The sequence below is a fragment of the Alexandromys fortis genome, unplaced genomic scaffold (genome assembly GCF_014885135.2).
Source record: "Alexandromys fortis isolate MF-2015 unplaced genomic scaffold, M_Fortis_MF-2015_v1.1 scaffold_302, whole genome shotgun sequence".
Taxonomy (NCBI): domain Eukaryota; kingdom Metazoa; phylum Chordata; class Mammalia; order Rodentia; family Cricetidae; genus Alexandromys; species Alexandromys fortis.
The window spans coordinates 460523-488270 of NW_026068267.1; the positions used below are offsets into that span (position 1 = coordinate 460523).

At 48.2% G+C, this 27748-nt stretch overlaps 1 protein-coding gene across 4 annotated transcripts; it reads right to left on the minus strand.

Moving 5' to 3' along the window:
• Positions 1 to 1276: 1276 nt before the first annotated feature.
• On the minus strand, positions 1277 to 27748 carry Kif2c (kinesin family member 2C). 4 transcript variants are annotated; one of them, XM_050131923.1, is made up of 21 exons: positions 27157 to 27748; positions 26247 to 26341; positions 22881 to 22982; positions 22659 to 22707; positions 18565 to 18690; positions 17514 to 17636; positions 16266 to 16366; positions 15549 to 15644; positions 13596 to 13650; positions 13347 to 13509; positions 9980 to 10070; positions 9702 to 9765; positions 9539 to 9630; positions 8714 to 8856; positions 7780 to 7984; positions 7577 to 7687; positions 5808 to 5875; positions 5440 to 5545; positions 5238 to 5351; positions 2820 to 2943; positions 1277 to 2699 (listed from the first exon to the last, which is right to left on the minus strand). In XM_050131923.1, exons 1-21 carry the CDS (start codon positions 27254 to 27256, stop codon positions 2617 to 2619), a joined length of 2211 nt encoding a protein of 736 aa, XP_049987880.1. In that variant the 5' UTR covers positions 27257 to 27748; the 3' UTR covers positions 1277 to 2616. The 4 variants fall into 4 exon arrangements, with proteins under 4 accessions (XP_049987880.1, XP_049987881.1, XP_049987883.1 ...); XM_050131924.1 differs by having other exon boundaries at positions 1278 to 2699; positions 27196 to 27744; XM_050131926.1 differs by lacking the exons at positions 26247 to 26341; positions 27157 to 27748 and adding an exon at positions 23132 to 23685 and having other exon boundaries at positions 1278 to 2699.

A 27748-nucleotide genomic window follows, 5' to 3' on the forward strand; every position in this document is an offset into this window, starting at 1 on the left:
AGGATTGAGCATTTGATGGCATGGGCTGAATTCCCAGTGCTGCAAAAAGCACACACACACTAAACAGTTTGGACTTGGTGTCATACACCTTTAATCCCAGCACTCTGAACGCAGAGGACGTGGATATGAGTTTGAGGACTGTCTGGTGTACACCAGTTTCAGGTCAGTTAGGGCTACGTAGTGAGACCCTCTCTCAAGAAACAAAACGGGGCTAGAGAGACGGCTCAGAGGTAAAGAGCACTGTTCTTCCAGAGGGGCCCGCTTCCCTGCTCCAAAATACATCACACATGGAGTCTTTTCTATAAATGCCTGGCCTTGGCTTGTTTCTATCCCAGCTTTTCTTAAGTTATCCTGTCTACCTTTTGCCTCTGGGCTTTTATCTTTCTTACTTCGTATATCTTACTTTACTTCTTTCTCGGTGGCTTGCTGTGTAGTCTGAGTGGCTGGCCCCTGACGGCCTCCTCTTTTCCTCATTCTCTGGCTCTTTCTTTGTGCTAGGGTCTTCTGTTTATACTGTCTGCCAGCCCCGCCTATCCTAGCTCCTGCCTTGCTATTGGCTGTTCATCTCATTAGGACAGGCTTCACAGAGTTAAACAAATGCAGTGTAAATAAAAGTCACACACCTGAAAATAATATTCCCCAACAGATCTCTGTGAGTTTGAGGCCAGCCTGGTCTACAGAGGGAGTTCCAGGCAGTCAAGGCTGTTACACAGACTAACCCTGCCTGAAATAACAGAAATAAATACAATGTGTTGTTGAGCAGTGGGTAAGAGGCACGGAACATATATGCTCACTCAGAAAGCCAACAGATGAAAATGAGTGGAACAGGTTCTGGCCATCAGCCATCTGTTTGGTTTCTTTAAAAAACTTATTTAGCCGGGTGGTGCTGGCGCACACCTTTAATCCCAGTACTCAACTCTGTGAGTTTGAGGCCAATCTGGTCTACAAGCACTGGTTCCAGAACAGCCAGGGCTGTAAACAGAGAAACCCTGTCTTGAACCCCCCCCAAAAAAGTATTATATATATAGTGTTGTGCCTACATATATGATTGCATGCTATAAGAGGGCACCAGATCTCATTCTAGATGGTTGTGAGCCATTCTTTGCTGATTCACATTCTAGGTAGTGAACAATTACAAGAGAATTTGAAGCATTACTAAGAACCCACTTAATCTTGTAACAACATCATATAAGCAGTATTGTTACTATTAATGGCATTGGCTTCTATTTTTTATGGATAAGAAAAGTGAGGTCCATTCCTGCAATCAGTATACACTAAGCATTTAATAACGGATGAAGCAAGTACTGAGCATGTGTAAAGTTTACATTCAGTTGGGCAGTGGTGGAAAACACCTTTAGTCCGGCACTAAGGAGGCAGAGGTGGGTGGATCTCAGAGTTCAAGGCCAGCCTGTTGGCGCTAATTCCAGGACAGCCAGTAAAACACAGAGAAACCGTGCTTTCAAACACCAAAAAAAAAAAATAAATTTCTACATCCAATCTCTATCAACAACAACAACAACAAAAATAATGAATGAAGAGTCTCTTGGCCCATCTTCCTCGAAACCCCCGCCATGAAAACAAAGTGGAGGAAGAGGCGAATGCACAGGCTCAGGTGTAGGAGACAGGTGAGGCCGAGGAGCACCCACAAAGGCTGCAGGAGCAGAAGTGAGGGATACTGAAGGGCAGGGCGCTGGTCCACGTTGTTGGCCCGTGTGCTGCTGTCAGTTATAAGTCTCAGTGGACCTGGGACATCACCATCTGCTCACAGACACAGAGAGACCTGACATCTTCATTACAACCAGTACAGTCCACTGGCCTCTGCCCTGGACCTGTGGCCTTCTGCACAAACACTTCTGTCCTCACTTGTGGCCAAGTGTAACTCGTGTGCAATAAATCATCTTTCTCGCTGTTTCAAAACAAAACAAAACTAAACAGCAGGGCTACAGCTGTACTGGAGAGTTCACCTAACAGGTTCAATCCCCACAGCTTTGGGCTTTGTAGCTAGGGCTGTAGAGAGAGTGCAATGCAAACCAACGGCTGGAACTTCAGCCTCTTGCTGAAACTGTGGACTTGGTTTCCTAGGAAGAAAAGAGACTCAGAGCCCAAGGTGGTGGCAGTGTCCTTGGTCCTAAAGGCTCCAGAGACTGCAGTCTCTGACAATCAGAGTCTGACATTTTTATTATTATTAAGTACAAATAAAAATACATAAAACAGAAAACAGAGATTTTCTTAGATTAAAAAACCAAAACAAAGAGGTCTCAAAACGTTTTTTTCTGAAAGCATAAAACATGAGAGTGCTCAGGTCAGAGGCAGCCGACGCCGGACAAGGACAGGTTTTTCTCCCGAAGCCTGGCTGTTCAGGAGGCCAGGATGCTGCACCAGGGAAACCAGCCCAGCAGGGAGGAAGACGGGGAGAACAGTCATGAAAAGCTCCTTCCCGCTCAAACTGAGGAGGAGAAGAGCGTCCCTCCTCTAGCTTTCCTGGGCCTAAGGCCCCTTACCCGGTGTTTCCCACAACCCATCCAACTTAGTTCCTAACCAAAGTTAGAAGGTCCCCAGGTTTGCTGGGAGGGGAAGAGGCTGCTGTGAGAGCAAACGGATCTTTATTTGTGGTCATCACTGGTGCCATTTCTTGCTGTTTATTTGTTTGCTAGCCTGCTCTTCCAGCTGCATGGCCAGGCGCAGGGACTTGATGACTTCTGGAAGGAAGGAGAGGGGCACAGAGTTACTGTCTTGAAAGCACTTTCCCCACTGCCATCGCCTGTACTGCTGGGAGCCGCAGGCCAGCACTGCTGCACCTGTACAGCGGCGACACCCACCTCGCAGGGCTGAGAAGTGCTTGGTCTGCTGCGCCAGGGCAGATTCTGCTTTGTTCACAAAGGTCTCCAGGTCATAGTCTGGCTCATCGGTCATCTCTGAGAGCTCAAGCCAGCTTGGTCCTTGCTGCAACAACAGGAGAACCTAGTCAGCTCACACTCACCGAACATCCAGCAAATCATCCTCAGGGCTCAGCCATCTGCAACACAGTCGCATCCGCGGGAGGCCATACTCTTAGCCAGGAAGGGCTCAGCCTGAGCGCAGTGGGGTGGTGTATGCCCATAATCTCTGCACTCAGAGGTAGGAATCAAGAGTTCAGGAGGTAGGGTTAGAGAGACAGCCCCAGTTCAGTAACCAGGACCCACGTGTAGGAGAGAACTGAGTCCTACAAGTTGACCTTACAGCTCCACACAGGCACCCATACCCACCCCCAAACAATAAACATATGTTAAGGAAAAAAGAATAAAAGATTCCCCGCCGGCAGTGGTGGCGCACGCCTTTAATCCCAGCAAGGCCAACCTGGTCTACAAGAGCTAGTTCTAGGACAGGCTCCAAAGCTATAGAGAAACCCTGTCTGGAAAAACTAAAAAAAAAAAAAGAAAAAAAAAGAAAAAGAAAAAAGAAAAGATTCAGGAGCTCAAGGACAGCCTGGGTTTCAAGAGACCCTGGTTCAAAACAGAAGAAATCCTTAGCCTGAGTTTAGTCAGATTCTTCCTATCCCAAAGCTGTCCCTTGTCAAATAAATGACATCACTGATCCTGTCATTTTTTCTCTCTGTAGCCCTGGCTGTCCTGTCCTGGATCTAGCTCTGTAGACCAGGCTGGCCTTGAACTCACAGAGATCCAGCTGTCTCTGCTTCCCTAGTGCTGGGACTAAAGGCTGCGCCACCACTGCCTGGCTGATCCTGTTCTAAAGAGTCAGGAGAACTGGAATGACAACTACTCCCTCCCTCCCCTCCTTTGTAACAGGGCTTCACATAGACCAGCCTGACCTGGAACTCTCTGTGTGTCTAAGAGCGGCCTATGGACTCCTGAGCAGTAACAGGAGGTACCCAGCTGACGAGCCTCACAAGTACTCCAGGAAAACAACCACTGAGCCTACTGGCCCTATGTTTAAGAATAGGTGCTTACTTTGTAACCCAGGCTAGCCTCTAACTCAATACTGGGATCACAGATTCAAGCCGCCACACCTGGCTCTTTGGTCCCCTCCTTTTCTTCCTTTCCTGACATTTTAAGTGGCACACACTTAAAATCCCAGTACTTGGGAAGCTGACAAAATAGAATTGAGAGCTCAAGGTTATGTATTTATTATTCTGTCTCAAAAAACAAAACCAGGAGCTAGAGAGATGGCTTGGTGGTTAAGAGAACTTGTTCTTCTAGAGGTCAGTTTCCGGGATACACGTGGCAGCTCATAATCAGTTTTAGAGGCTCTAAAACCTTCTTCTGACCTCCTTGGGTATTCGGCATGAAAATGGCATACATATGCAGGCAAAAACACTCAACCACATTAAAAACAAAACCAAACGCCAAGCCTGTGCTCTGCCCACATTGCTACTTTACTGAAGTCCCTTCGAAGGCTTCACTGCATCCTAATAAAATCTGAGTCTTTGGTACGTGCCAGATGGAAGACCCTTTAGCACCAGGGCCCACTGACTGTGCCTTTACCTATCTTCCTCTGTGCACAGCCAACTCTGATGTGTCCTGAAACGGCCAAGTCACAGTGCCCCAGACACAGCAGCTAGGGAGGACATGTCTTCACAGCAGTCTCCTAAGTGGCACAAGTTCGTTCTTTCTGCTTCCAGCCTGCCACTGAAGGAGATGCTCCCCACCCTCTCCATAGCAGGCGCACAGCTGAAGTAGCACCTCCCACTTCCTGGGGCTCAGCTCACGCTGGCTCTGCGGGGCAGCTGCAGAAGCCACCACTTCACCCTCCAAGGCAATACTACTACAGAGACAAGGAAACTGAGGCTCAGTGAGACTACATGCCTTTCAACAGGGAACGAGCTCACGCCTACAAGAGTGAGGTGTGGTAGGTCCATGAACAGTCGCTTAATAAATATGATGTCCCCTGCATCCTTAGTCAGCAGCACAGGACACAGGAGTGTTCCAGGCGAGTAGAGCCAGGTATTCATGGCTGCATTGTCCCAACCCAAAGACAAAACAGGAGCAAAGCCCAGATGATGTTCCCAGAATAGAGTTGAGCTCCGTGGGCTGTGCAAGAGTGGTCTGCCAGCTGGGCGATGGTGGCGCACGCCTTTAATCCCTGTGAGTTCGAGACCAGCCTGGTCTACAGAGCTAGTGCCAGGACAGGCACCAAAGCTACAGAGAAACCTTGTCTCGAAAAAAAAACAAAAACAAAACAAAACAACAACAAAAAAAGAGTGGTCTGCCAATCCCTCCCTGGCTGGGACCAGTTTGTACCTGTATGATCTCCCTGAGCTCCTCCATGGCCCTCTCTTCCAGCTCCCTGATCTGAGTCATGGCTTCATTAAAGCTGGACATCTGGGAAGACAGTTCCTCCTCTTCCTTGAAGAACTGAAGGCAGAAAGGGGAGACAGCAGTGTAAAGGCTGTGGCCCAGAGCTCATTTCAAAGGCACGTTTCATCCCGCCCTCCCACCTTACATTGACTGCCTCCGCGGTTCCGTTAGAGCTGGCCTCCATCTCTTCCGTCTCCATCTGAACCGGCTGCTCTCCACTGGGCCCACTGTGGGGGCTCAGTTCCTTGACTCTGAGGAATTAAGAGGGTTTTGAATTCACCAGCAATCCCTGGGCACTCACTACAGAAGTGCACCGAGACTCAGGTAACAAGGGGTAAGTAGCGCCTAGTCTTCAGCTCAGGAGAGGAGGCATAAACCCGAGGCTGACATGGAAAGACCCTCACTGTTTTACTGACTGAAGGGGAAGAGTTCCTGTTTAGGGAGGAAATTCAGTGTCGCTGGAGTGCTCCGACCACTTCCCTTCTCCATCCCACCTGGACGCAGGCCTCATACCTGTCTGCGTATCTCAGCGTGTTTAAAGTGTATTCACAAGAGCTGATGCCTGGTGAGATCATGGCGATCTGAGAAAGAGGGAACAAGTGGTCAGAGGTGGGGACCACAAAGTGAGCACACTAGAAAATCTGCTCTTTAGAGGCTACCAGGATGGCTGCCAGAAGGTGAGACTGACAAGGGACAGGAGGACTCATACGCGCATGCGCTCTGCTAGGCAACCGTTCCCACGTGGGCATGGGAGCCACTTTAGCTGCTAAAACTGACAACCTAAATATACACAGGAGGAGAATAGACTCCTACAAATTGTTCTCTGACCTCCACATGACTACCATGACATATGTCCATGTGCACACATTTACATAATAAACAAACTCAATAAAAAAACCGCTGGGTGCAATGGCATACGCCTTTAATACCAGTATGAGGGAGGTAAAAGCAGACAGATTTCTCTGAGTTTGAAGCTAGCCTGGTCTATGTAGTGAGTTTCAGGCTAGCTGGAGCTACATAGTAAGACACTGTCTAGGAAAAAAAAAGAAAAGAAAAAGAAAAAGGACTGGAGAGCTGGTTCAGTGGTTAAGTACACTTGTTCTTGCAGAGGACCTAAGTTCAATTTCCAACACACACATGGCTGCTCACAACCATGGCTAACTGCAATCCCACCTTCTTCTGGACCTGAGGCACCAGACACACCTTTGGTGCACATACATATATGCAGGCAAACTATCCATACACATAAATTTAAAAATCTAAAAGAGTTGTTGGGTGTGATGGTCCATGCCTTTAATCCCAGCACTCAGGAGGCAGAGGCAGGTGGATCTCTGAGTTTGAGGCCAGCCTGGTCTACAGAGTGAGTTCTAGGATATCCAGGATTACATAGAAAGACCATATCGAAAGAAAGAAAGAGAAAAAAAGAGGCCCCCCAAACTGGGTGTGTACTGATACCTATAATCCTCGTACTCAGGATCATTGTGAAATTGAGGCTAGCCTAGGCTATCTAGCAAAACCACGTATCTTGAAACCAGACAGAACTAAAGGTTCCCTGCATGGGTCTTCATGTTGCCTGGGCTGGTTTTGAATGACTCTCCAGCTTTAGGCTGCATAGTGACAGTGACTACAGGTGGGCCAGCAAGCCTGACCAGGTTCCCTGCTCCTTTATCCTGTCTATCAGAGACACATCTTGAAGCTTGGTGGCCCCTGCTCAGATCACTCAGTCCATGAGGTGATGCCTCAGAGAGAAGGGTTTAGGGACTGGGATAAAATACTTGGCAAGAGAAGGTAAGAACTCTGGGTTCAATCCCCTGTACTGTCAGAGGGGGACGAGGGAGCAGCAGCACTAACCAATACCAATAGAGCTTAGACAGAGAAACCTATCCTTCAGGGCAAGGCCCTGCTCCTAGGGCAGAGGGAGGGGGATAGTGCGGACCTCACTTAGCAGCACCTGGAGATAAGGCAGGGAAGGCAGAGTCGTGGAACCTGAGGGAAGCTGTGGGAAAGGGGAGGACTTACTTCTGCATCTACTAAGGTTCACTTCCTGAATTCCAGAGCCCCTTTTACCAGATAAAGGAGCAATGACTGCCCTCAGCACCTACAGAATGGATTCTTTCCTCCTTGTCTATAGGAAAGGTGGAGGCTGCAGGCTGTGGAAGTCTAGTCAGGAGCCCGAGAACACGGGCAGAGAGAGGTACTAAGCTCCCTGCCCACAATCAGGTCTATGTCTCCCTGGGAAGCAGCTCTGGATCTACTTTCCCACCCGCAGTCATTCGACTCACCATGCAGGTCCGCGAGTTCTCCCCAATGAAGGAGTCCCTCAGCACCTGTGTCAGCTTGCTCTCACGGAACGGGGTGTGAGCCTTGTTCTGTCCCAGTGCCCTGATGCACTCCTGTGGGGCAGCACAAACAACTGAAGCCTCTTTCCACTGCTCATGTAGCCTACTCACTCCATTCCAGGCCACCACCAGCAAATGCCTGCTACCTTCAGAGCTAGGAGAGACTTGTTAATCTCTGCACCCTCCATGCGAGTCTGCCGGTCAGCGCTGGCAGTGTCAGCTCCTCGTTCATTCCCTGCCAGATCCACCAAAGAGAATTTGCCATGTAGTCTCCCTTTGGCTCGAAGAAGAATCTGGAAGCAGGCATGGGAGCGGGAGGAGTTGGAGTTGGCAAATGTCTGTCCAGAAGTCCTATTAAAAGGAGGGAAAGGCAAAGAAAGGTTACAAACTTCAGGGACCACTACCCCCAGGGAACCCCAGTGTTTAACCATCCCAGGGCAGAGCAGGAAAATCTACAGTAAAGCAGGGACACGGATCAGGATCCTAAGAAGCCCTGTGTCTTCCTGTCTCTAACCTCTAGTTTGCCGGCCAAGACAGCAGCTCTTGACCTAATATTTTTCAGGCAGCCAAATCAGTACTGGATTCTTTGTGCTCGGGCATTTGTCAGACCTCATGAAGGTAAGGAGGAGCTGAGTCAGCTACAAGGAAAGGGTCTCGTCGTAAACCACTTGACCAAACGCGAGGGCCCTTACTGCAGATGGAGCAGACAGGAAGCTCTTGCCCAGCATGTGAGATAAAACTGAGCCCTGCAACTACCCAGCAGCCTCTGCCCCATGCCAGCACTCCCCTACATTTGCATAGGGGCGCCATGGTCTCCAGGACTGCTAACTTCTTCCACAAGACGAAACTAGGATCCCAGATCCCAGGCAAGCCTACCTTTGTTAGATTTAAGTTGTTCTTTGTTCCTGGGATGATCTGCCTCACTTAAGGTAGTGAGTGGCCCTCACATACCCTGCTGGGGTGAGAACTACATGGAAAAAGAAATGGCTTCCTCCTGCTCTCATGCCTGTGTGTGGATCTGAGGCCTCATTACCTGAACTAGGTATTACAATGGTTCCCTTCCCTCGCCACAGCTCTGACCTGCAGGCGCTGCCCATGTTGATCATCTTGATGACATCATCAGCACAGTTGACCAGGTATTCCTGCAGTCCCACCACCTGCACCTGCTGCTTGCTGTCTTCCAGGACACGTAACTTGGCCTTCTTGTTGAGCAGATCAAACACCTGTGCCAGGCAGAGGGCATAAGCATAGGGCCATAGGTGCCGGGTACCCTGGCTGACTCCTTCCTACAGAGCCTGCCCCAGCCTGAACAGGGCCAGGAGCAGGAAAGGCAGAGCATGTGCCGACAGGTAACAGACCCCTCTTCCCTGGTTCACATCAATGTCACTTAACTAGCTGTGCCACCCTGAGCAAGTTACTCTAGACTGTTCCCAGCCTGTAAAGTCAAGACAAAAAGACTAGAATAGCAGCTGGGTAGTGGTAGCACACACCTTTAATCCCAGCACTGGGGAGGCAGAGGCAGGTGGACTGAGTTCAACGCCAGTCTGGTCTACAAAGTGAGTTCCAAGACAGCCAGGGCTACGTAGAGAAACCTCTCTTGAGGGAAAAAAAGACTAGCCAGTGCTTAGCACATAATATCCCATTAATGATATTAGCTATTTTTATTATTGAGGTCTTGCTCTACAAAAGTGCAGAGAATAGAAGATGAGAGGGAGGGGGTGGACATGAGAATACACAGGAGGGGGAAGCTGGGGTCACGGGTGAACAGCTCACACACAGGGCGGACCTTCCACCTCGCCTTCAGAGAAAAGGTCCATATGCCAGGCAGAGTAGGCCCAAGGCCACAGTTAACAAGATGGCTGCCTTCACCACTTCTAGCCGTCTTTGAGGTTTCAGTCAGTTTACCTTCCCATTGTAGATCTCGAAGAACGTCACATAAACTTCCAGACCCAAGTTCCGGTATCGAGGCTGACTCTTCAGAAGGAAGACATCCCGGGCTGGGAGGAAGAGCCTGTGTAAGTAAACAGCTTTCCACGCCCAGTCCCTATGTGGAGAACAGTTTACTCACAAGCCATTGCGTAGATCCCTTTGGTTGCATTCTGAGATTTACCAGACAAGTCTCCACCCATTGTCTGCAGAAGAAAACAGCAGCACATGACCACAGCACAGCAGAACACAGCTGGCTCTACCACCACCATGGGTCACGCCAGAGCCAGGAGATAGGACCTGTTAGAACTCCTCTCTTCACCCGGCAGGGCAAGTGGCTAGTGACGGGCATCTGGACCACTCCTCAAGAACCGACTGCTCTACTACACAAGGCTTTCTCTGCCGGACTCAAATACTCACGTGAGTCTTCCCACTGCCGGTTTGCCCATAGGCGAAGCAGGTTGCTTTTCCCCCTTCAAAAATCGTCTGTACCAGTGGCCTTGCAGTGAACCTAGAGAAAGGATGGAGCAGAGAGAAGGGCATTTGTGCAGCTATTCCTTAATATCTAAGAGGGATTGATGGAAGCACCCACTGATACTCAGCACAAAGCTGATGTTTAAATCACTTACTTTTTTTGTGGTGGGGCAGAACCCAGGGTCTAGCACATGCGAGGCCAACACTTTACTATTGAGTCGACCCTCAGTCAAGTCCTTCATACTAAATGGCATAATGCCTGCATGTTACTTGCATATAATTTTATATATTCTGTTTACTCCTCCCACCTATGTTTTAACCTATCAGGGCCAGCCAAGCAGTTTCTTTATTGCTTAACCAATGAAAACAGATTGATATGACACTCCCACATCACTTCCCCATCGGCGTAAGCGAATGCAGACAGATTGTCAAAATATAGACAGCTTTAATGGAGGAATAGACTTACAGAACCACCGTTCCTGCGGAGACCAGGAAAGCAGAAGCGAGCGCTGGGAGCACTCTCGCCAAATTTATAGGCAAACTTTAGCCTGAGGTGAACACGCCCCCTAAGGGGTGGGACTTATCCCTACAGTCCACCCTGATCCATCCCATTAACCAATCTGAATTCCTAGCTAAATGAAAGGGGTGCAGGCAGTATTCAACTGACCTGCCAGGAACAAGCTGATGTCCCTGACTTTAAGGCAAACAGTCACTCCTCTGATCCCCAGATACAACCACAGGGTCTATTACAAAGGGCAGAGGACACACAGACCTAAAATATTGCATTTGTGAACTACATAGGGTCTTTGGCATAGTTTGGGTCTCAAAATACAGCCTAGACTGGCCTTAAATCCAGAGACCCTCCTGGCTCAGTTTCTCACGTGCTTATAGGCATAAGCAACCAAGATGAAATTCTATGAAGCACTGTCTGGTCTTAAATTTAAGACCATTCTGCCTCAGCTTCCCCTGGGCCAGAAGTATAGGAATGGACCACCAAACCTCTTTAACAAGAAAATGACAAACCCAAATCCTTTAAGGCTGGAGAAATGGCTGAGCTGATAAAAGTACTTTCTACACTCAAGGTGGAGGGAGAAAACTGACTTCTCAGAGTTGTTCTGACTTCCACATACACGCCACGGCATACCACGCACGTGTGTGCACATGCGCAAACACATACCACTGCCACCACCAGTGGGGGTGCACACCTTTAATCCCAGCACTTGGGAGGCAGATGAAAGTGGATCTCTATGAGTTCTAGACCAGCCTAGTCTACAGAGCAAGTTCCAGTGCTACGTAGAGAAACCCGGTCTTGAAAACATGTATAACAAAAAAATAAATAAATACATAAATGCTGAGTGGGATACTGGACAGAGAAGATCTGACGTCACGTCACCTGTCTGCTAAACTCATTTAGGTCATGAGGTAGCTGTATAAGCCACTGGAAGGTGTAATCTCAGCCCTTGGAAGCCTGAGGCAAGATTGTCATGTCATCTGAGTAACACATCTAAGCTAGCCTGGGCTACAGAATAAGATTCTGCCCCAACAACTAGAAGAACCCCTGGTAGCTACTGTAGGGGAAAGACAATTGGAGCAGGAAACTGACCAATCATTGAACACCCAGACTCTGAACCCAGAGTCTGAGAAAGAAACACAACCTGTATTTGGGACCTGGGCCAGGGAGAGAAACATCTTTATCGCTGAACTCAGGACTAAAGACACGTGCCCTGGTTCTGAAACTAGTGTTAAAGAAACACACTTTGTCCCTAGAATTAGAGCCAGTGAAAGAAATACGCCCGGGTCCTTAAGATTAGAGTCAAAAAGCTAAAAAGAACCAGTGAAAGAAACACAGTTTGGCCATGAAGTCAGAGCCAGCTCTGCCCCTGACCAGCTAAACTGACCAATCCCTGAGCAGGGGAAAAAATAACCAATCCCCTTCTCCCTGGGAAGACTCCGCTCCCTGAGAAGCCCTATATAAGCCTCTCCACCGGTTCAGTTAAGAGCTGTCACTAAGTGGCAGAGACAGCCACTCTCCTGGACTCCTCCTTCCCCCCAAAAATCTCTTTCTCAGAAGAGTCTCGGTGACGATTCATTAGCTGGTACAGAGAAGAACCTGGCTATGACGTCCCCTGAGTGCCTGCTAGGGGGCCTCAGCAAGGCCTTCGCTGGAGCAGGAGGAGACTGCTAGATTTCTGCAAGGGTCTTCCCTTTAGCAGAAGAAACATTTTGGGCCAGAGAAGCAGCAGAGAGCTCTGCTAGAACGCTCCAGTAAGAGAACAGAGCAGAACTCAGCTGTAGCGGCTCTCCAGAAGAGCAGGATCTCTATATCCTGTGGGGAGACCATCCCCCACTGCACCCCAGCTTCAGGTATCCTAGCTCCCCCATAGTCAGGACCCCTTTCCTCCAGGGCTGAGCTGTCCCATTGCAGCTCCGGCCTCCTAGCTGTCCTATTGCAGCTCTAAGTATATCCTGGCTTCCCGACAGTCAGGATATTCCAGTACCACTACTGTATGACATTCCCCTACACCCACCCATGGACCTGAGTACAGTGGGTAATAGTTCACTCGTGAGTCAGCAAGACTGGGCTGCTACAGCATTCTGGTGACATGGCCAGAGCCCCTGGATCAGAGAGCTGGTCCAATAATGCTGTGGGACAATGGCCTCTACCCTGTCACTTGAATTTTAAATAAACGCTGGTTGACCAGTAGTCAGTCAGGAAGTATAGGCTGGGTGACCAGGAAGGAAGTAGAGGCGGGGCAACAAGAATTCTGGGAAGGCCGGGCGGTGGTGGCGCACGCCTTTAATCCCAGCACTGGGAGGCAGAGGCAAGCGGATCTCTGTGAGTTCGAGACCAGCCTGGTCTACAAGAGCTAGTTCCAGGACAGGCTCCAAAACCACAGAGAAACCCCGTCTCGAAAAACCAAAAAAAAAAAAAAAAGAATTCTGGGAAGAGGGAAGTTTCAGTCTGCAGTTACCCAGACAGAAAGGAAGCCAGACACAGAGCAAGCAAGATGTGACTGCCTCCCCGAAAAAGGTACCAAGCCACGTGGCTAACACAGACAAAATTTATGGGCTAATATAAGAGTTAATAAGAAGCCTGAGATACTAGGCCAATCAGTTTATAATTAATGTAGACCTCTGTGCGTTTCCTTTGGGATTTAACGACTATGGGAACCAGGCAGAACAGAAACCTTAGTCAACACAATAAAACACAACAGGCCAGGGAGGAGGGGAGGAGCTCAGTGTCTGATGTCACAAAGAGAAAGTGATGGGGGAGAAAGGGACACGAGGAAGAAAAGACACCAAAGGGACTAACCTGTAGACAACTTCATTAGAAGCTGTTTCATCAAAGGCATAGTCGAAGCAGAAGGCCTGGTTCTCCAGATACTTTGTCAAGTCCACTTTTAATTTTGGTTCGTGCACAAAGAGGAAACACTTGCTGGGAACAGAAATCACATCGATCTCTTTCTTGGCCAGTTCTGCAGAAGGAGAATATTTCAGGGGCTGCTCCTAAACATGGGCTCTTCCTCTCAGTCAGTCCGATGCCTCTAACTAAACAGCTCACCTTGTTTATTCAGCGGGCGCTTCCTAACACAGACACAGATCCTGTGCTCTTCGATCTGCAGGAGGATGAGGAGACATGGAAGATCAGACAGTACCAAAAAACACCCTCAACCCCTCTCTGGGTCCTAGCAAGAGAGGATGAGATCTGATGCTCGGACCTCAGTCTCCCTGTTAACCACTCTAGGGAACAAGAAAGCTGTTCTAAATTCCTGGTTCTTACTCCGCTACCTTCACAGTCTACTGGTTCTTAGCAGTCTGGCCAGCCTGCAGCAGGGAGTCTCATCTGAGCCTTGACTAATGAAACAAACAAACTAGCTGACCCTGGGCAGTGGTGGAACACATCTTTAATCCTAGAACTCTGAAGAGAAGACAGAGGCGAGGGGAGAGGATCTCTGGATCTCTGGGAGTTCAAGACCAGTCTGGTCTAAAACGTGTGTTCCAGGACAGCCTGGACTACACCTAGAAACCCTGTCTTGAAAAACAAAACAACTAGCTGACTGGATGGCTCAGTGGGTAAAGGCGCTTCTGTCAAGCCTGATGATCTGAGATCCATCCCTAGAACAAACACGATAGGAGAGATCCAACTCCAGTAAGCTGCCCTCTGGTCTCTGCTTGTGTGCCATGGCATGCATGCACGCACAGAATGGTTTTTGTTTTTAAAAAGGCCAAGTTTCACAGCATATACCTGTAATCCCGGCATACATTGAGACTCTCTCAAGGGTGGAAGGGAAAAAAAGAAAAAAAAAAAGAAAAAAGAAAAGACAAACCAGTGAGCTGTCTCAGCAGGTACAGGTAGATTCCCTACACCAACCTGATGGCTGGTGTTCAATCCCTAGGACCCACATGGTAGAGAGAACTGACTCCTGGAAGCTATCCTCCAACTTCCATATAGGAATGTGCTCAAGTACCCTCCTCATGGTATAAACAAACAGAATTTAAAAGAAAAACATTTAAGTGGATGTAGTGGCATGTACTTGTAAATCCTGGTACTTGGGAGGTAGAGGCAGGCAGTTTATTTTTTTTATTTATTAAAGATTTCTGATTCTTCCCCGTCACTGCCTCCCATTTCCATCCCCCTCCCCCAATCAAGTCCCCCTCCCTCATTAGCCCAAAGAGCAATCAAGTTTCCCTGCCCTGTGGGAAGTCCTAACCCACCTCCATCCAGGCCTAGTAAGATGAAGCAGGCAGTTTAAAGCCAACTTAGTCTACACAGCAAGTTCCAGGCCAGTCTGGTCTACATAGTGAGTGAGACCTTTTTAAAAGTGCAGGGCTATTGCGACTGCATGTCTGTCTGTGCATCACATGGGAGCCAAGGGGAAGGAATTACAGCTGGCTGTGAGCCGCCATGTGTGTGCTGGAAACTAAACCCAGGTAATTTGGAAGAACGAGTACTCTTAACTACTGAGCCATCTTCCAACCCTGAGACACCGTCTTAAAAAACAAAGCAAAACATGAGCCGGGCGGTAGTGGCACACGCATTTAATCCCAGCACTCAGGAAGCAGAGGCAGGCGGATCTCTATGAATTCTAGGCCAGTCTGGTCTACAAGAGCTAGTTCCAGGACAGGCTCCAGGGCTACAGAGAAACCCTGTCCCAAAAAACCAGAACCAAAACAAGTAAGCAAACAAAAAAATTAAAACACAAAAACGTGTTGGAGGATCCCACAAGGGATATATCTCAATGGGCCTGTGTGCTCAGATATACGGTAGTCCTGGATTCAATCCCCAGAAACACACATACACAGACACACAGATGGGGAGGTGGGAGGAGTTGGAACTGCACAAACACGTGCACAGAAGGAACGGGAGTGGAAAAAAAGAGAAACATAAAAAAAGAGAAAACTCTCCAGATAGCACTCAAGAGTGAGTGAGGATCACACATGCCTTTTCCTTGCCCTTCAGTGTCCTTCCTGCCCTGCTCAGGTAGGGAGGTGGAAGACTTTCTGGTATACTCACGGGATCAGTCACAGTGAGTGGGTGACATTCCATAGTAACCCGGAATTCTTTAATCATCCGGGCAAATTCCCAGTTTGGAATGCTGCTGTCATATTCCTGTTGGAGGCAAGAACAAAGGCAGACTGTTAACATGCGAGCTGCTCTTAGACCCAAGACACCAGGCGGCAACAGCTTCACAGCTGATGAGGGCCTCAACCCTGGCTCTACTCGGAGAAGTCAGGCATGAGGTCCTGGGGTGCAGGATTAGCGGGGGGGGGGGGGGGGGGGGGGGGGGGGGGGGGGGGGGGGGGGGGGGGGGGGGGGGGGGGGGGGGGGGAGCCTGGGCATGCACCAGAGACAACAAGAGTAGCTTTCCACGTCTTAGGAGGCAAAGCAGCAGAATGGGTTTCCTCAGAGCAATTACCCAACTAAGAAGACTCCACCGACACTGCGTCTGCCCTGTAACACAGGTTACAAGGGATGGAGGGAAAGCAAGCAGGTATGCCCAGCAACAGTGCTGGACCTTGTGAGCACATGATGGACTTCCCCACTGGCCAATCAACGTTAAGTATGGCTCATATGAACATCTTTAGATAATTTTTGAATTATGCATTTATTTTCTAAGTTCTGATAAGCAAGTAAGCCTCAAGGATACGAGAATAGGAGCCTTAGAAACGCTAGGGCCAGCTACATGTTGACTGCTTATCTGTCAGGGTACCCACATCTCCCAAGAGTCACCTGAGCTCGCTTTATTCTTATTTCCGAGTTCTGGGCCCTCTTCTCTTCCCGTTTGGTCTTCATCTTTTCCATTTCCTTCACAATACATGATTTCCTCCGAACTAAGGAAGAAAGGAAGTCACTCTTTACTCACCTGCTCTGGGCTGTAGTACTTGGCTACTCCACTGAGTGCTGGGCCTTCCATAGGAACAGGTCTTCCTTCTGTGGACTCCATTTGATTTTATTTATTTTGTTTTTGTTGGTTGGGTTTTTTTTCTAGATAGAGTTTCTCTTTGTGGCCCTGGCTGTCCCAGAACTCACTCTGTAGATAGACCAGGCTGGCCTCAAATTCAGAGATCTGCCCTGCTCTGCCTCTCTAGAGCTGGGATCAAAGTTATGTGTCATCATGCCTAGCCTTCTATTTGTTTATAAATTAGTGTTTGTGTGTATGTCCCTGCCATGCCATGCACTGGAAGTCAGTTCTCCCCTTCTGCCACGTGGAAACGGAGCTCGGGTCATCAGACTTGGTGACAAGCATCTTTTACATGCTGAGCCACCTCACTAACACCCCTCCCCCTTCTCCAGCCTTTTGTCTGACTCTTGGATGGACAAGTCCATGAAGTACTAACTGGGCTAATGTGAGGTCACAGCAACAGCCACACCACTCTGGCTTTGACCTATGTTCTATGCTTCTGCAGCTATTTTCTCTAGAATCAAAATAAGACAGGGTTAGGATGGCCTAGTGGTTACAGCATTCACTCTTGCAGAACACCAAGGTTTGTTTCCCAGCACCCACATGGTGGCTTACAACTATCTATAAGACTAGTTCTAAGGAATCCAATGCCCTCTTCTGACCTTCTCTGGTTCAGGCATGCACATGGTGCACAGACACACCTGTAGGTAAAACTCATACACATAAAAATAAATCTTAAAAAAAGTTTGAGGCCAGTCTGGTCTACAGAGCAAGTTCCAGGACATCCAGGATTGTCACACTGAGAAACCCTGTCTCAAAGTAAAACAAAACAGAAAAGGTAAGATATGCTACTTTTTCACAAGCACTCTGGCTGTTCTCAAGAACCTGGCTGCGAGGACATTTCACCCACAGCAAACGGCTTCTGCAAACTCGTGTGTATTGGGGAAGACTGTCCATAACCATGGGGAAATCTACCTTCGAGGTAAAAAAGGGTTTGAACTCAGGTGCCCAGGCAGGTCCGGTGTTAACTGCCTATCCTGCTACAACAGAAGAGCACGCAGCTCGGCATGTCTAACCTGAATTCCCAGGGTTTGCAGTAGACGTGCTTCGGGTGGGGTGGACTTGCTCTTCGGCCTCCTCGCTGACCATCAACAATGGTAATTCTGTCACTGCAGGGCAGGAGGGCCTAGGGAGGCCAGCTGTAGGAGAACAAGAGTCACTGGGGATGCAGGAAGCACAGAGCAGCTGTCCTAACTTGCATTTGAACAGATCATGGACAACGTGGACTTTTCCTCTTGCCTCATTCCAAATCCAACCACCCTTTCCAGCCAGGGATCGCACCTGGGGTCAAAAAAAACTTAAATTAGCCAGGTGGTGGCGGTGTGGGCCTTTATCCCAGCACTCGGGAGGCAGAGGCAGGCGGATTTCTGTGAGGTCGAGTCCTGCCTAGTCTACAGACTGATTTCCAGAACAGACTCCAAAGCTACAGAAAAACCCTGTCTCGAAAAACCAACCAAACAAACACCCTTAAAGTAAGTAAAAAAGTATAATTTAAAAATAATTTTAGGGCTGGAGAGATGGCTCAGCGGTTAAGAGCACTGCCTGCTCTTCCAAAGGTCCTGAGTTCAATTCCCAGCAACCTAATGGTGGCTCACAACCATCTGTAATGGGGTCTGGTGCCCTCTTCTGGCCTGCAAGCATACACACAGACAGAATATTATATACATAATAAATAATAAATAAATATTTTAAAAAAAAATAATTTTAAACTGAATATGGTAACTCCCACCTGTAATCCCAGCTCTTGGGAGACTGAGAATGATTTCTACAAGTTCAAGGCCAGGCTAGGGTACATAGTGAGTTCCAGGCTACTGTAGGGTACAGAACGAGAAGAGACCCTGTTTCAAAGCAACAAACAGAACGAACGGCATGGTAGTGCACAACTTTAATCTCAGCACTTGGGAGGTAGAGGCAGCGGGATCTCTGAGGTCAAGCCCAGACTGGTCTATAATAGAGCAAGTTCCAGAGCTACACAGTCTACTTTAAGAACCCTGGGAAAGCACGGCACACATAAGGCATAAGGAGCTGCTTTAGGCCTTATACAGGGAGAACACACAGATTACTCACTGGCAACTGAAAACTGCCTGCGAGAGTTTGTAGTCACAGGCAGCTCCACCTCCATTTCATTTTCCTGAGTGGCAATCCGAACCTCGGGGACAGTGGACATGCGGCGAGTAGAGCGGCTTCGAAGACCTAAGACCAGGAGGACCAATCAGTGCTGCACAATGGGGTAAGCTAAAGCAGCAGGAGAGTGCACAGGCAGGCTAGAACCTAGACACCTGGACGAGAGAGCCCAGGAAAGAGCATGAAGACCAAGGACCACTATTCCCAAACCTCTTTGTGAGTTCAAGGCCATCCTGGTTTACAGAGCAAGTTCCAGGTCAGCCACGGCCATACAGAGAAACTCTGTCTCAAAAAAACAAAACAAGGATTCACTTTTACTGTATGTATATGTGTATAAGTCTGTGTAACCACAAACGTGTGCAGATGCTCCAGGAAGCCAGAGGAGGACATCAGATCCCCTAGAGCTGAGTTATAGGCGGTTGTGAGCTGCCAGGCACAGGAGCTGGGAAATAAACTCTAGTCCTCTGGAAGAAGAGTGAGCACTCTTAACAGCAGTGGTCCCTACCCCTACTATCTTCCCACACCTGCAAACATAAGGGAGTGCCTGGAGGATGCTGCTGAGTGGAGAATCTACTCACCATGCACAGGGCCTAGGTTCCTTCCCTAGACTATCACAATAACAGCAACAAAATAAGGACGGGCCATGGTAGTACATGCATGTAATTCCAGCACTCAGGAGGCTGAGGCAGATTTAAAACAAAGGAAAGGTGCTGGAGCGATGGCTCAGCAGTTAAAGAGCACTGGGTGTTCCTCCAGAGGACCTGGGTTCAATCCTCAGCACTCACAGCTGTCTGTAACTCCAGTGCCAGGCACTCAGACACCTTCACACCCATGCACGTAAAATAAATTTTAATTAAAAAACAAAACAAAAAGAAAAAAAAGCATTACATAGCAAATATATGCCCCTCTCCTGGAAGAAAGTGGTAAGGCTCAAGGACATTAAATAACTTGCCCAATACTCAACTAATAAGTGCTAGAGCACTTCTCAGACACCCAGGCTGTCAGGACAAGGTCTGGGCTCTCCTCACTGCTCTAGATACTTAGCAGAATAGGCTAACCACGGCCCCAGAGCCCAGAGGATCTCAACAACAGTTAACTGAGACACAGTTAAGTTGTAGCTGTAGGAAAACAGAGAAACAACTAGCCAAGCCTTCAACCCAGCACCAGGGAGGCACACAGACCCCTGAAAGCCTAAGAGCAGCCTGATAGACATAGCATTTTCTAGACCAGCCAGGGTCACAGCGAGACTGTCTCAAAAAAAAAAAAAAAAAAAAAAAAAAAAAAAAAAAAAAAGGCAAGCAAACTAACAGCAACAACAGCAGAAGCAACCAAAGTTGGGCCACAGTAGTGCACACCTTTAATCCCAGCACTCTGGAGGCAGAGGCAGGCAGATCTCTGAGTTTGAGGCCAGCCTGGTCTACAGAACGAGTTCTAGGACAGCCAGGGCTACACAGAGAAAACCATGTCTTAAAAAACCCAAAAATAAATAAATAAATAAATAAATAAAAATTTTAAGCATTTTTTCCAAGCAAGTTAAATAGGAGGCTCATGCCACAGTCCTAACACTTTTGAGAAGGATAAGACGGTATGTCTGCAAACTGGAGGGCAGCCTGGGCTACACAAACCCCGTCTCAATCCCTTCCTTCAAACCCCATAATTTTGTTGGCGAGTGACTGGAAATTCTGTAATCTTTTCTTCCTCCACACTTGTGTATGTATGTGGCATACAGAAGTGTGTTCAAGACTATGCAGAGGGCACGCACCAGGCTATGCTTAGAGACCAGAGGAGACACTGATTTTCCTCCTGTACTACCTTCCACCTTCATTTCTGAGCCAGAGTGTCTCTCTGGACCTGGAGCTCACCATTTTCGCTTGCCAGCCAGCCCTGGAGGTCTTGTCTCTGCCTCACCTGCATCATGTCTGGTTTTTACATGTGTGGTGAGACACCTGAAGTAAAGCCTTCACGCTTGCATGGCAAGCAGTTTACCCACTGAGCCATCTCCCCAACCTCTGTTCCTACTTTTGACTCATATACACACCTAAAGGAGCTCCGGGGCTGGGAGAATAGCTGAGCTGTAGGGCATTTAGACGGCTTCGGTCCAATCCTCAGCAAAGCAACAAAGTCAAATAGCTCTAATCTGTAATCCAAGCACTTAGAAAACTAATGAAACAAGAGGGCCACGGGTTTGAGGCAAGCCTGAGCACTATAGTGAGTCTCCATAGAAACCCTTCCTCAAAAAACAAAACCAGGGCTGGAGAGATGGCTCAGATGGCTCAGAACACTGGCTGCTCTTCCAGAGGTCCTGAGTTCAATTCGCAGCACCCACATGGTGGCTCACAACCTTCTGTATTTAGACCTGGTGCCCTCTTCTGGCGTGCGGGCATACATGCAGACAGTATACCACAATCCTTAACAAAAACCAACAAAACACCAGGGCTGGAGAGAGGAGATGGCTCAGCAGTTGAGAGAATGTACAGTATACTGCTCTTCCACAGGACTGGCTGGTCTTAGCACCCACATCCGGTGGCTCACAGTGGCTTCTAACTCCAAATATAGAAGGATCCGGTGCCTCTGGCCTCCTTGGGCTCCTGCACTCATGTGTAGCACAGACTCACACACACAGAATTTTTTTTTTTAATTTATTTATTTATTATGTATACAATATTCTGTCTGTGTGTATGCCTGCAGGTCAGAAGAGGGCACCAGATCTCATTACAGATGGTTGTGAGCCACCATGTGGTTGCTGGGAATTGAACTCAGGACCTTTGGAAGAGCAGACAATGCTCTTAACCACTAAGCCATCTCTCCAGCCCCACACACAGAATTTTTAAAAAATAATATGAATCTAAAGCAACGAAAATAAAACAGCACAATAGCTCATCAGGTAACCATGGTGAAGGAGAGAACTGACTCGCACGGGTGCGCGCACGTACACTAAAATCAAACAAAACCAACCACCAGGAAAGTGTCCATATCCCTTGATGACATGCACTTTCTTGCAGGCTGTGCACACGTGTTTACGGGACCTGTATATCATGTCACACGTAGAGATCACAGGACAACTTGGTACAGCTTCTCCTTCTCCTTTTAAAGATGGAACTCAAGCTGTGAGGTTTGTGTGATGTGCTCTGAGCTGATAAACTATCCCACCAGCCCTTTTACTTTTAAATTTTTATTATTATTAATGTATTTTTTTTTTTGAGACAACGTCCCTTGTGCTCGCTTCGGCAGCACATACGCTAAAATTGGAATGATACAGAAGATAATGTCTCTCTATATAGCTCTGGCTGTCCTGGAACTTGCTATGCAGATTAGGTTGATCTCAAACTCAGAGATCCTCCTGCCTCAAGAGCTAGGATTAAAGGTGTACACCACCACCCTCAGCTGCTTTATTTTGGGTGGGAGGATGGTTTCTTTTTCTTTTTTTTTTTTTAATTTTGTTTTATTTTCAAGGTTTTCACAGGGTTTCTCTGTGTAATAGCCCTGGCTGTCCTGGAACTCACTTTGTAGACCAGGCTGGCCTCAAATTCACAGAGAAACATCTGCCTCTGCCTCCCGAGTGCTGGGAATAAAGGCGTGCACCACCATCGTCCAGCAGTAGTTTCTTTACATAGCTCAAGGCAGCTAGAATTTTCCATGCTCCTGCTTTAGCTTCCTGTGAGGATCACAGCCGCATCTTCAGCTCCACTGCTTGCCCGCAGAGCCCAAAACTACACCTGTGCTTTCCTCACGGCCGCTTTGTAAGGCTCGGGCTCTGAGGGAAGGAAGCAGGCCGAACAGGAACTGATTCTCACTCTCCCCCACATCAGACTCCATAGAACAAGTGTTTAGGCCAGAGAACAAATGTCTGAAATGTACAGTTCTCTCAGAGGTTAGAGGTTAGGTGTAGGCTGGCTTCTTCCTCCCAGAGAAAGATGGCTGAAAAAGGAGAACCCAGCTTATACAGAAGTCACATCTCCATTAGGGCAAGAAGTATACTTTGGCCCTGGGACCCTCAACCCACAGCAAAAACGCTATGACAACAATCCGCCACTTACCTTCTTTTGGAGCTGGAATTTTGGAGTTGACTGATCTGCGTTTTTGCTTCTGAAAAACAGAACAAATTGCCACAACGTACGGCTCTTACCAGTCGGCGGGGTCCTCTTGTGAGCCTCTGGATTGTGATAAGAGCCCAGGCAGTCCAGGACAGAATCAGCAAAAAGGGAACAAGTGACTTCTCAGGGACAGACAGCAGCTATGGTCAGATGGCAGGCACTTACCGGGACTGTTACATTTTCCTGCAGTGGCAGATTGTCCTTCGGGTGTAAGGGAAGAATCTGGAAGAGTTCTGGGTTTATTGCAACCACATCATCAATATCAATCTGCAAGGACAAGAGAGTTTCAGTGAAGCAACAGTCCTTGACCTAAATGAATGGCTGTAATCAAGCCAGGCACGATTTGGGCTTTACCAACCTTACGTTCCATTAAGCACTGAGCACTACAAAATAGTTATTCCTTAGTAATGGTTTACCATCTAGATGGAATGGGTTTCCAGATTCCAAGCCAACGGGAGACTGTGAGTGCTGAGGAGGTGGCGAGGAAAGCAGACAGGCAGGCACACAGAAGTCCACAGTAGACCTGTGCCACTTGGCTGTCCTACTGATCTGCTGGACACTGATGTCCTGCTGGTCACAGCCCCCTGAGCACTTCCTGCTGGCTGACACGAAGGAGGAAACGTGTTCTAACCGGCTGGTGATAGTCAAATTGGAGGGCCTCTTGGGATCTTAAAGCAGGAGTAGGTTCCCGAAAGCTGCTACCTAACGCTAAGTCTACCTACATTTTCTACTGGGCCCAGAAACTTCTTCCCGGTCACACCTTCCTGTTGATGCCTTTCCTAGTTCCTGCTCACACCCACAATGAGGTCACAATTCTGGGTTTACATCACCAGAGTCCTGTAACTCTTTAGGAACAGCTTCACCAGCACAATTCAGGTTTGGAGCAGTGAATCCAGCTGCGGGAGGTGGCTCAGAGGGAAAGTTTCTTTGCACGTGTGAGGCCCTGTTTCCACTCTCCAGCACCACACATGCATACAGGACACTAAATGGATCTCACCTGCTTTATATTTTGAAACAAAGCTAACACCCTAGGGTGAAAGCCTTACCACCTAAATACCACTGCATCTACTTTCTATTTTTTACAGTGCTGGAGCTGGTACTTAGGCTTAACAGACACAGCAAGTGCTCTATCATTTAGCTATACCTCCAGTCCAGACTGTATTTATTAACAGCCTTGCTCAACCGTGTCAGGAACGAGTAAGCCAGGGCATGCAAGAGATGGTAACTAAAGAGAAACTCAGTATCGCACCTTTCTGTGAATTCCAATTCTAATGGGAAAGAGAAGTCATTTGTTCCAAGGGGTAGAAATCAAGCCACATTGGTCAGATGAGGACAGCATCACTGTTCGCACAAGCTGGCAAGGACTGCACTGACCACTGTCCTGAGGACACTCCTTGCATTGATTGCCACACGCTCCTACCTTGTGCTCAAGCCTCAAACTACACAGAGCATAAACACAAGAGCCCAGACGCAATACATCCCAAGTCTCTTACATATAGTCACACCGAGCATCCTAGGACAAAGAACAAGAGTGTGAAAACAGAAAGGCACAGGCATGAGTAGAGCGGGGAGTGTGGATCTTACTCTATGTGATTGGAGTAAGATTTTAAAAGAGGCTTTAGAGACGGAGATGTGGCTCAGTGGAGTAATACAGTAACATGTGAGGCCTTTGATGAAGCCGTCTCCTCCCCACTTGTACAGATCTCACACATACTCGTTCTCTCTCTCTCTTTAGACAGAGTGTCCTGGCTGTCCTGGAACTTGCTTTGTAGACCTGTCCCTCAACCCCAGATCCACCTACCTCTGCCTTCTGAGTACTGGAATTAAAGATGGTGCTACCGTTGCCCCATTCTCTCTCTGTGATAAAGGGTCTCTCTATTTAATACAGGTTGGCCACAGACTCTGTGTGGGCAGGCAGAAGATCTATAATTCCAGCATTCCTAAATCAAGATGGAAGATGAAGACAGGAGACTCACCCAGAGCCTCCCAAGCTAGCAGGCATGGAGGACTATGTCAGTGGAAAGGAAAGACCCTATTTCAATAAGGCGGAAGGGCAGAAACAGCTCCCCGTGCTTGTCCTGAAATCCTCACACGGGACACATGTGCACCATGACACTCAGGCGCTTCCTCCCTCCTCACACACACACACACACACATACACACACACACAATTTTTTTGGTCTCACTATGCAGCTCTAACTGTCCTGGAATTCACTGTGCATATCAGGCTGACCTGGAACTCACAGAGATCTCTGCTACCCAAGTGCTGGGATTAAAGGTGTGCAACACCACTGCAAGGCACAAGTATTCTTTAAAGGAAAAAGACGTGTGTGTGTGTGTGTGTGTGTGTGTGTGTGTGTGTGTATACATATATATATTGTTTTGACAGGCTCTCACTATGTAGACCTGGCTAGCCTAGAACTCACTATGTGAAGCAGGCTAGCCTCAAGCCCATCCATATCTGCCTGCCCCTGCCTTCTGAGCACTGAGAAAAGGTACGCACCACCACAGCAGACCTTCCTGTGTTACCCTATGACACTCAGTGAGAGAGAGCATCTTATTCACCCACATTCCCAACCCTCAATGCATGGTCTTTCCCTCTGGAATCAGTTCAGAAGGCTCTGTGGCTAAATCCTCCCAATATTCTGAGGCAGACACTGTCATTGTCACCTTCATCATAGGTTAGCAACTGGAATTTCTTTTTTCCTTTTTTTGAGACAGGATTTCTCTGTGTAGCTTTGGAGCTTCTTCTGGAACTCACTCCGTAGACCAGGCTGGCCTCAAACTCACAGAGATCCGCCTGCCTCTGCCTCCTGAGTGCTGGGATTAAAGGCGTGCGCCACCACCGCCCGGCAGCAAATGAATTTCTAAGAGCAGTGACATGACTAGGAAGACTTTGTGTATACAAAGCAGAGGCAGAGACAGACTAGAAATCTGGGTTTTTATAGTCACAGACCAATGACTTTTCAGAGCACCATGCCTCCTCCTACTTTTCTCAATATTGCATGGTTCCCTACTAAATCTAAACACCGTGGTTGCCAGAGATGAAGACTCTCCAGTTTCTTTTCAGTCTTTTGGCTGCTACCAAAGCATCCTGAGTCTGCTCTGTCTGTTCTGCCTATGGCCAGCCAGCTTTACAACTCAGACATCAGTATTGATACCTGCCAGTAGCCTTCGCATCCCTTCCAAACCCCACCTGGAACGCATCTTCCACTGTTCACCTGTGTCTTCCATCACCAGGGGCTTTATGATTTGGCATTTGGAAAAACACACCTGCGTTTCCTTTCCTGGGTTACTAATGTTGTTACCCAAACTGAAGCAGTAGCGTGCACTCATACCCCAGTTTAGGTAAACAAGCAAAACCTTAGAAGATCCACTGCAATTTGCTCTCCAGGGACACACCAGAAGCTAATTGCTTCAATTTGGAACACCTGACTAAATGAAGGTCAAGCGTGTCCAAAGAGGACAGCACAACTTCAGAAACCGGGCTCTCACAGGTAAACGCCATATAAACATTCTCATAGAACTCACCTCTTTGCCCTTTGTGTTACCTCCTTCTGTCCATTCCACAGAAACACAGGATTTCTCCAAGTTCACTGTGCTTATATTGGCACTGTGAATTAAGCCTGTGTATGAAAAGATCTGAGGTTAACCATCTGCCTGCTGAGAACTTAACTTTTATACTCCACTTAGCTTTTAGGATCCTACAGAGACTTCCAACATAGAATTTACCCAGGAAGGGAAAATCAGTTTCCACCCCTTTTAAAACTCAATACAAACACTAATAATCCTGGTGGGGATTCACCCTTTGACCATCCCACAGTTAGGTGGATAGGGAACAGGCTTGACACCCTAGCTACATAGGGTAAGTATTCATCTCCGATTCAGACTCTGCAATAGAATGAAGGTTCATTTGAGCAAGGAAGTCACTAAAGTCCTTAGAGGAGCTGCTCCTGACCGCATCAGTTAATAAGAGCTGACCTCCCGGGTTTCCCTAACTCAGTCGTTGTCTGCTATCGCACAAATGACACATTATTCGACCTGTAGTCATCGCTTAATACAAACATAAGATTGTCTTACCAGTTCCTTAAGAGCAGGGATCTTGCTCATTAACTTTGAATCCCTGCGCCTAACATACTGCAACCGCATCATACACAGCCCCGTCTGGAGGCTAGAAAGCCGAGCAGTTTCAGAGAAAGATGCCGCAGAAGTACAGCCACGGGCTCTAACCTAGGCGCGTGTAACTCAGGCGCACAGCAGAGGTGCTCCGCCCACACCCAGAAAGCTGGCAAAGGACCCACAACCAGGGAGGGCAATGTTTTCCAGTGTAGGGGACACCGACAACCAGTGCAGGGACATCGAACCCCTCATTGTGGGATGGGGAAAACAGTGTTCCAAAGCTTGTTGTTTGGGGGCTGGGTAACCATCTTGGCATTCTCACCGCTCTTGCGTCCCCTTGGCCTCAGGACCCTGTCCTCACCATTACTCCGTTGAATCTTGATGGAAAGACCAGGAAACAATCGGGCGTGAAGCGACTCCATGGACTTGAGAACAGCAGCAGGTAAAACAAATGCAAGAAGTTGGGAAACTAATCACTCTGCTAATACAGCTCAGTAATAACGCCGCCTAAACCGCTGCAGTTTAAATCCCGCGCGCTAGCGTCCTTACGACGTCACCAAAGCGGAAGCACCGCAGAGAGTTTTGGGATATGGGATATGTAGTCCTGGCCTCACGACTTCCGGCGCGTGGGCGGGCTCTCTAGTGCTACGATATATGGGAATATTTCCAAACCCGTGTTGCTATCCCATCTCAACTTTCTGCTTTTATGTACCTCTGGAAAATTTACGAAAAATGTTTCAATAAGGGCCCTGTGGTTCTGTAGACACGGTTCAAATCCTGGCTTCTTTAGTAAGTAGTTCGATCACTTTAAAGACGTCAGATAGCCGGGCGATGGTGGTGCACGCCTTTAATCCCAACACTCGGGAGGCAGAGGCAGGCGGATCTTTGTGAGTTCGAGACCAGCCTGGTCCACA

Coding starts and splice junctions, on each gene's coding strand:
- Kif2c (XM_050131923.1), bottom strand. CDS start 27,256: ATGGAGTCGCTTCACGCCCGATTGTTTCCTGGTCTTTCCATCAAGATT. Junction 22,708..22,880: donor AGGAAAATGTAACAGTCCCG/GTAAGTGCCTGC, acceptor TCTGTTTTTCAG/AAGCAAAAACGCAGATCAGT. Junction 9,631..9,701: donor AGGGATCTACGCAATGGCTT/GTGAGTAAACTG, acceptor TCTTCCTCCCAG/CCCGGGATGTCTTCCTTCTG.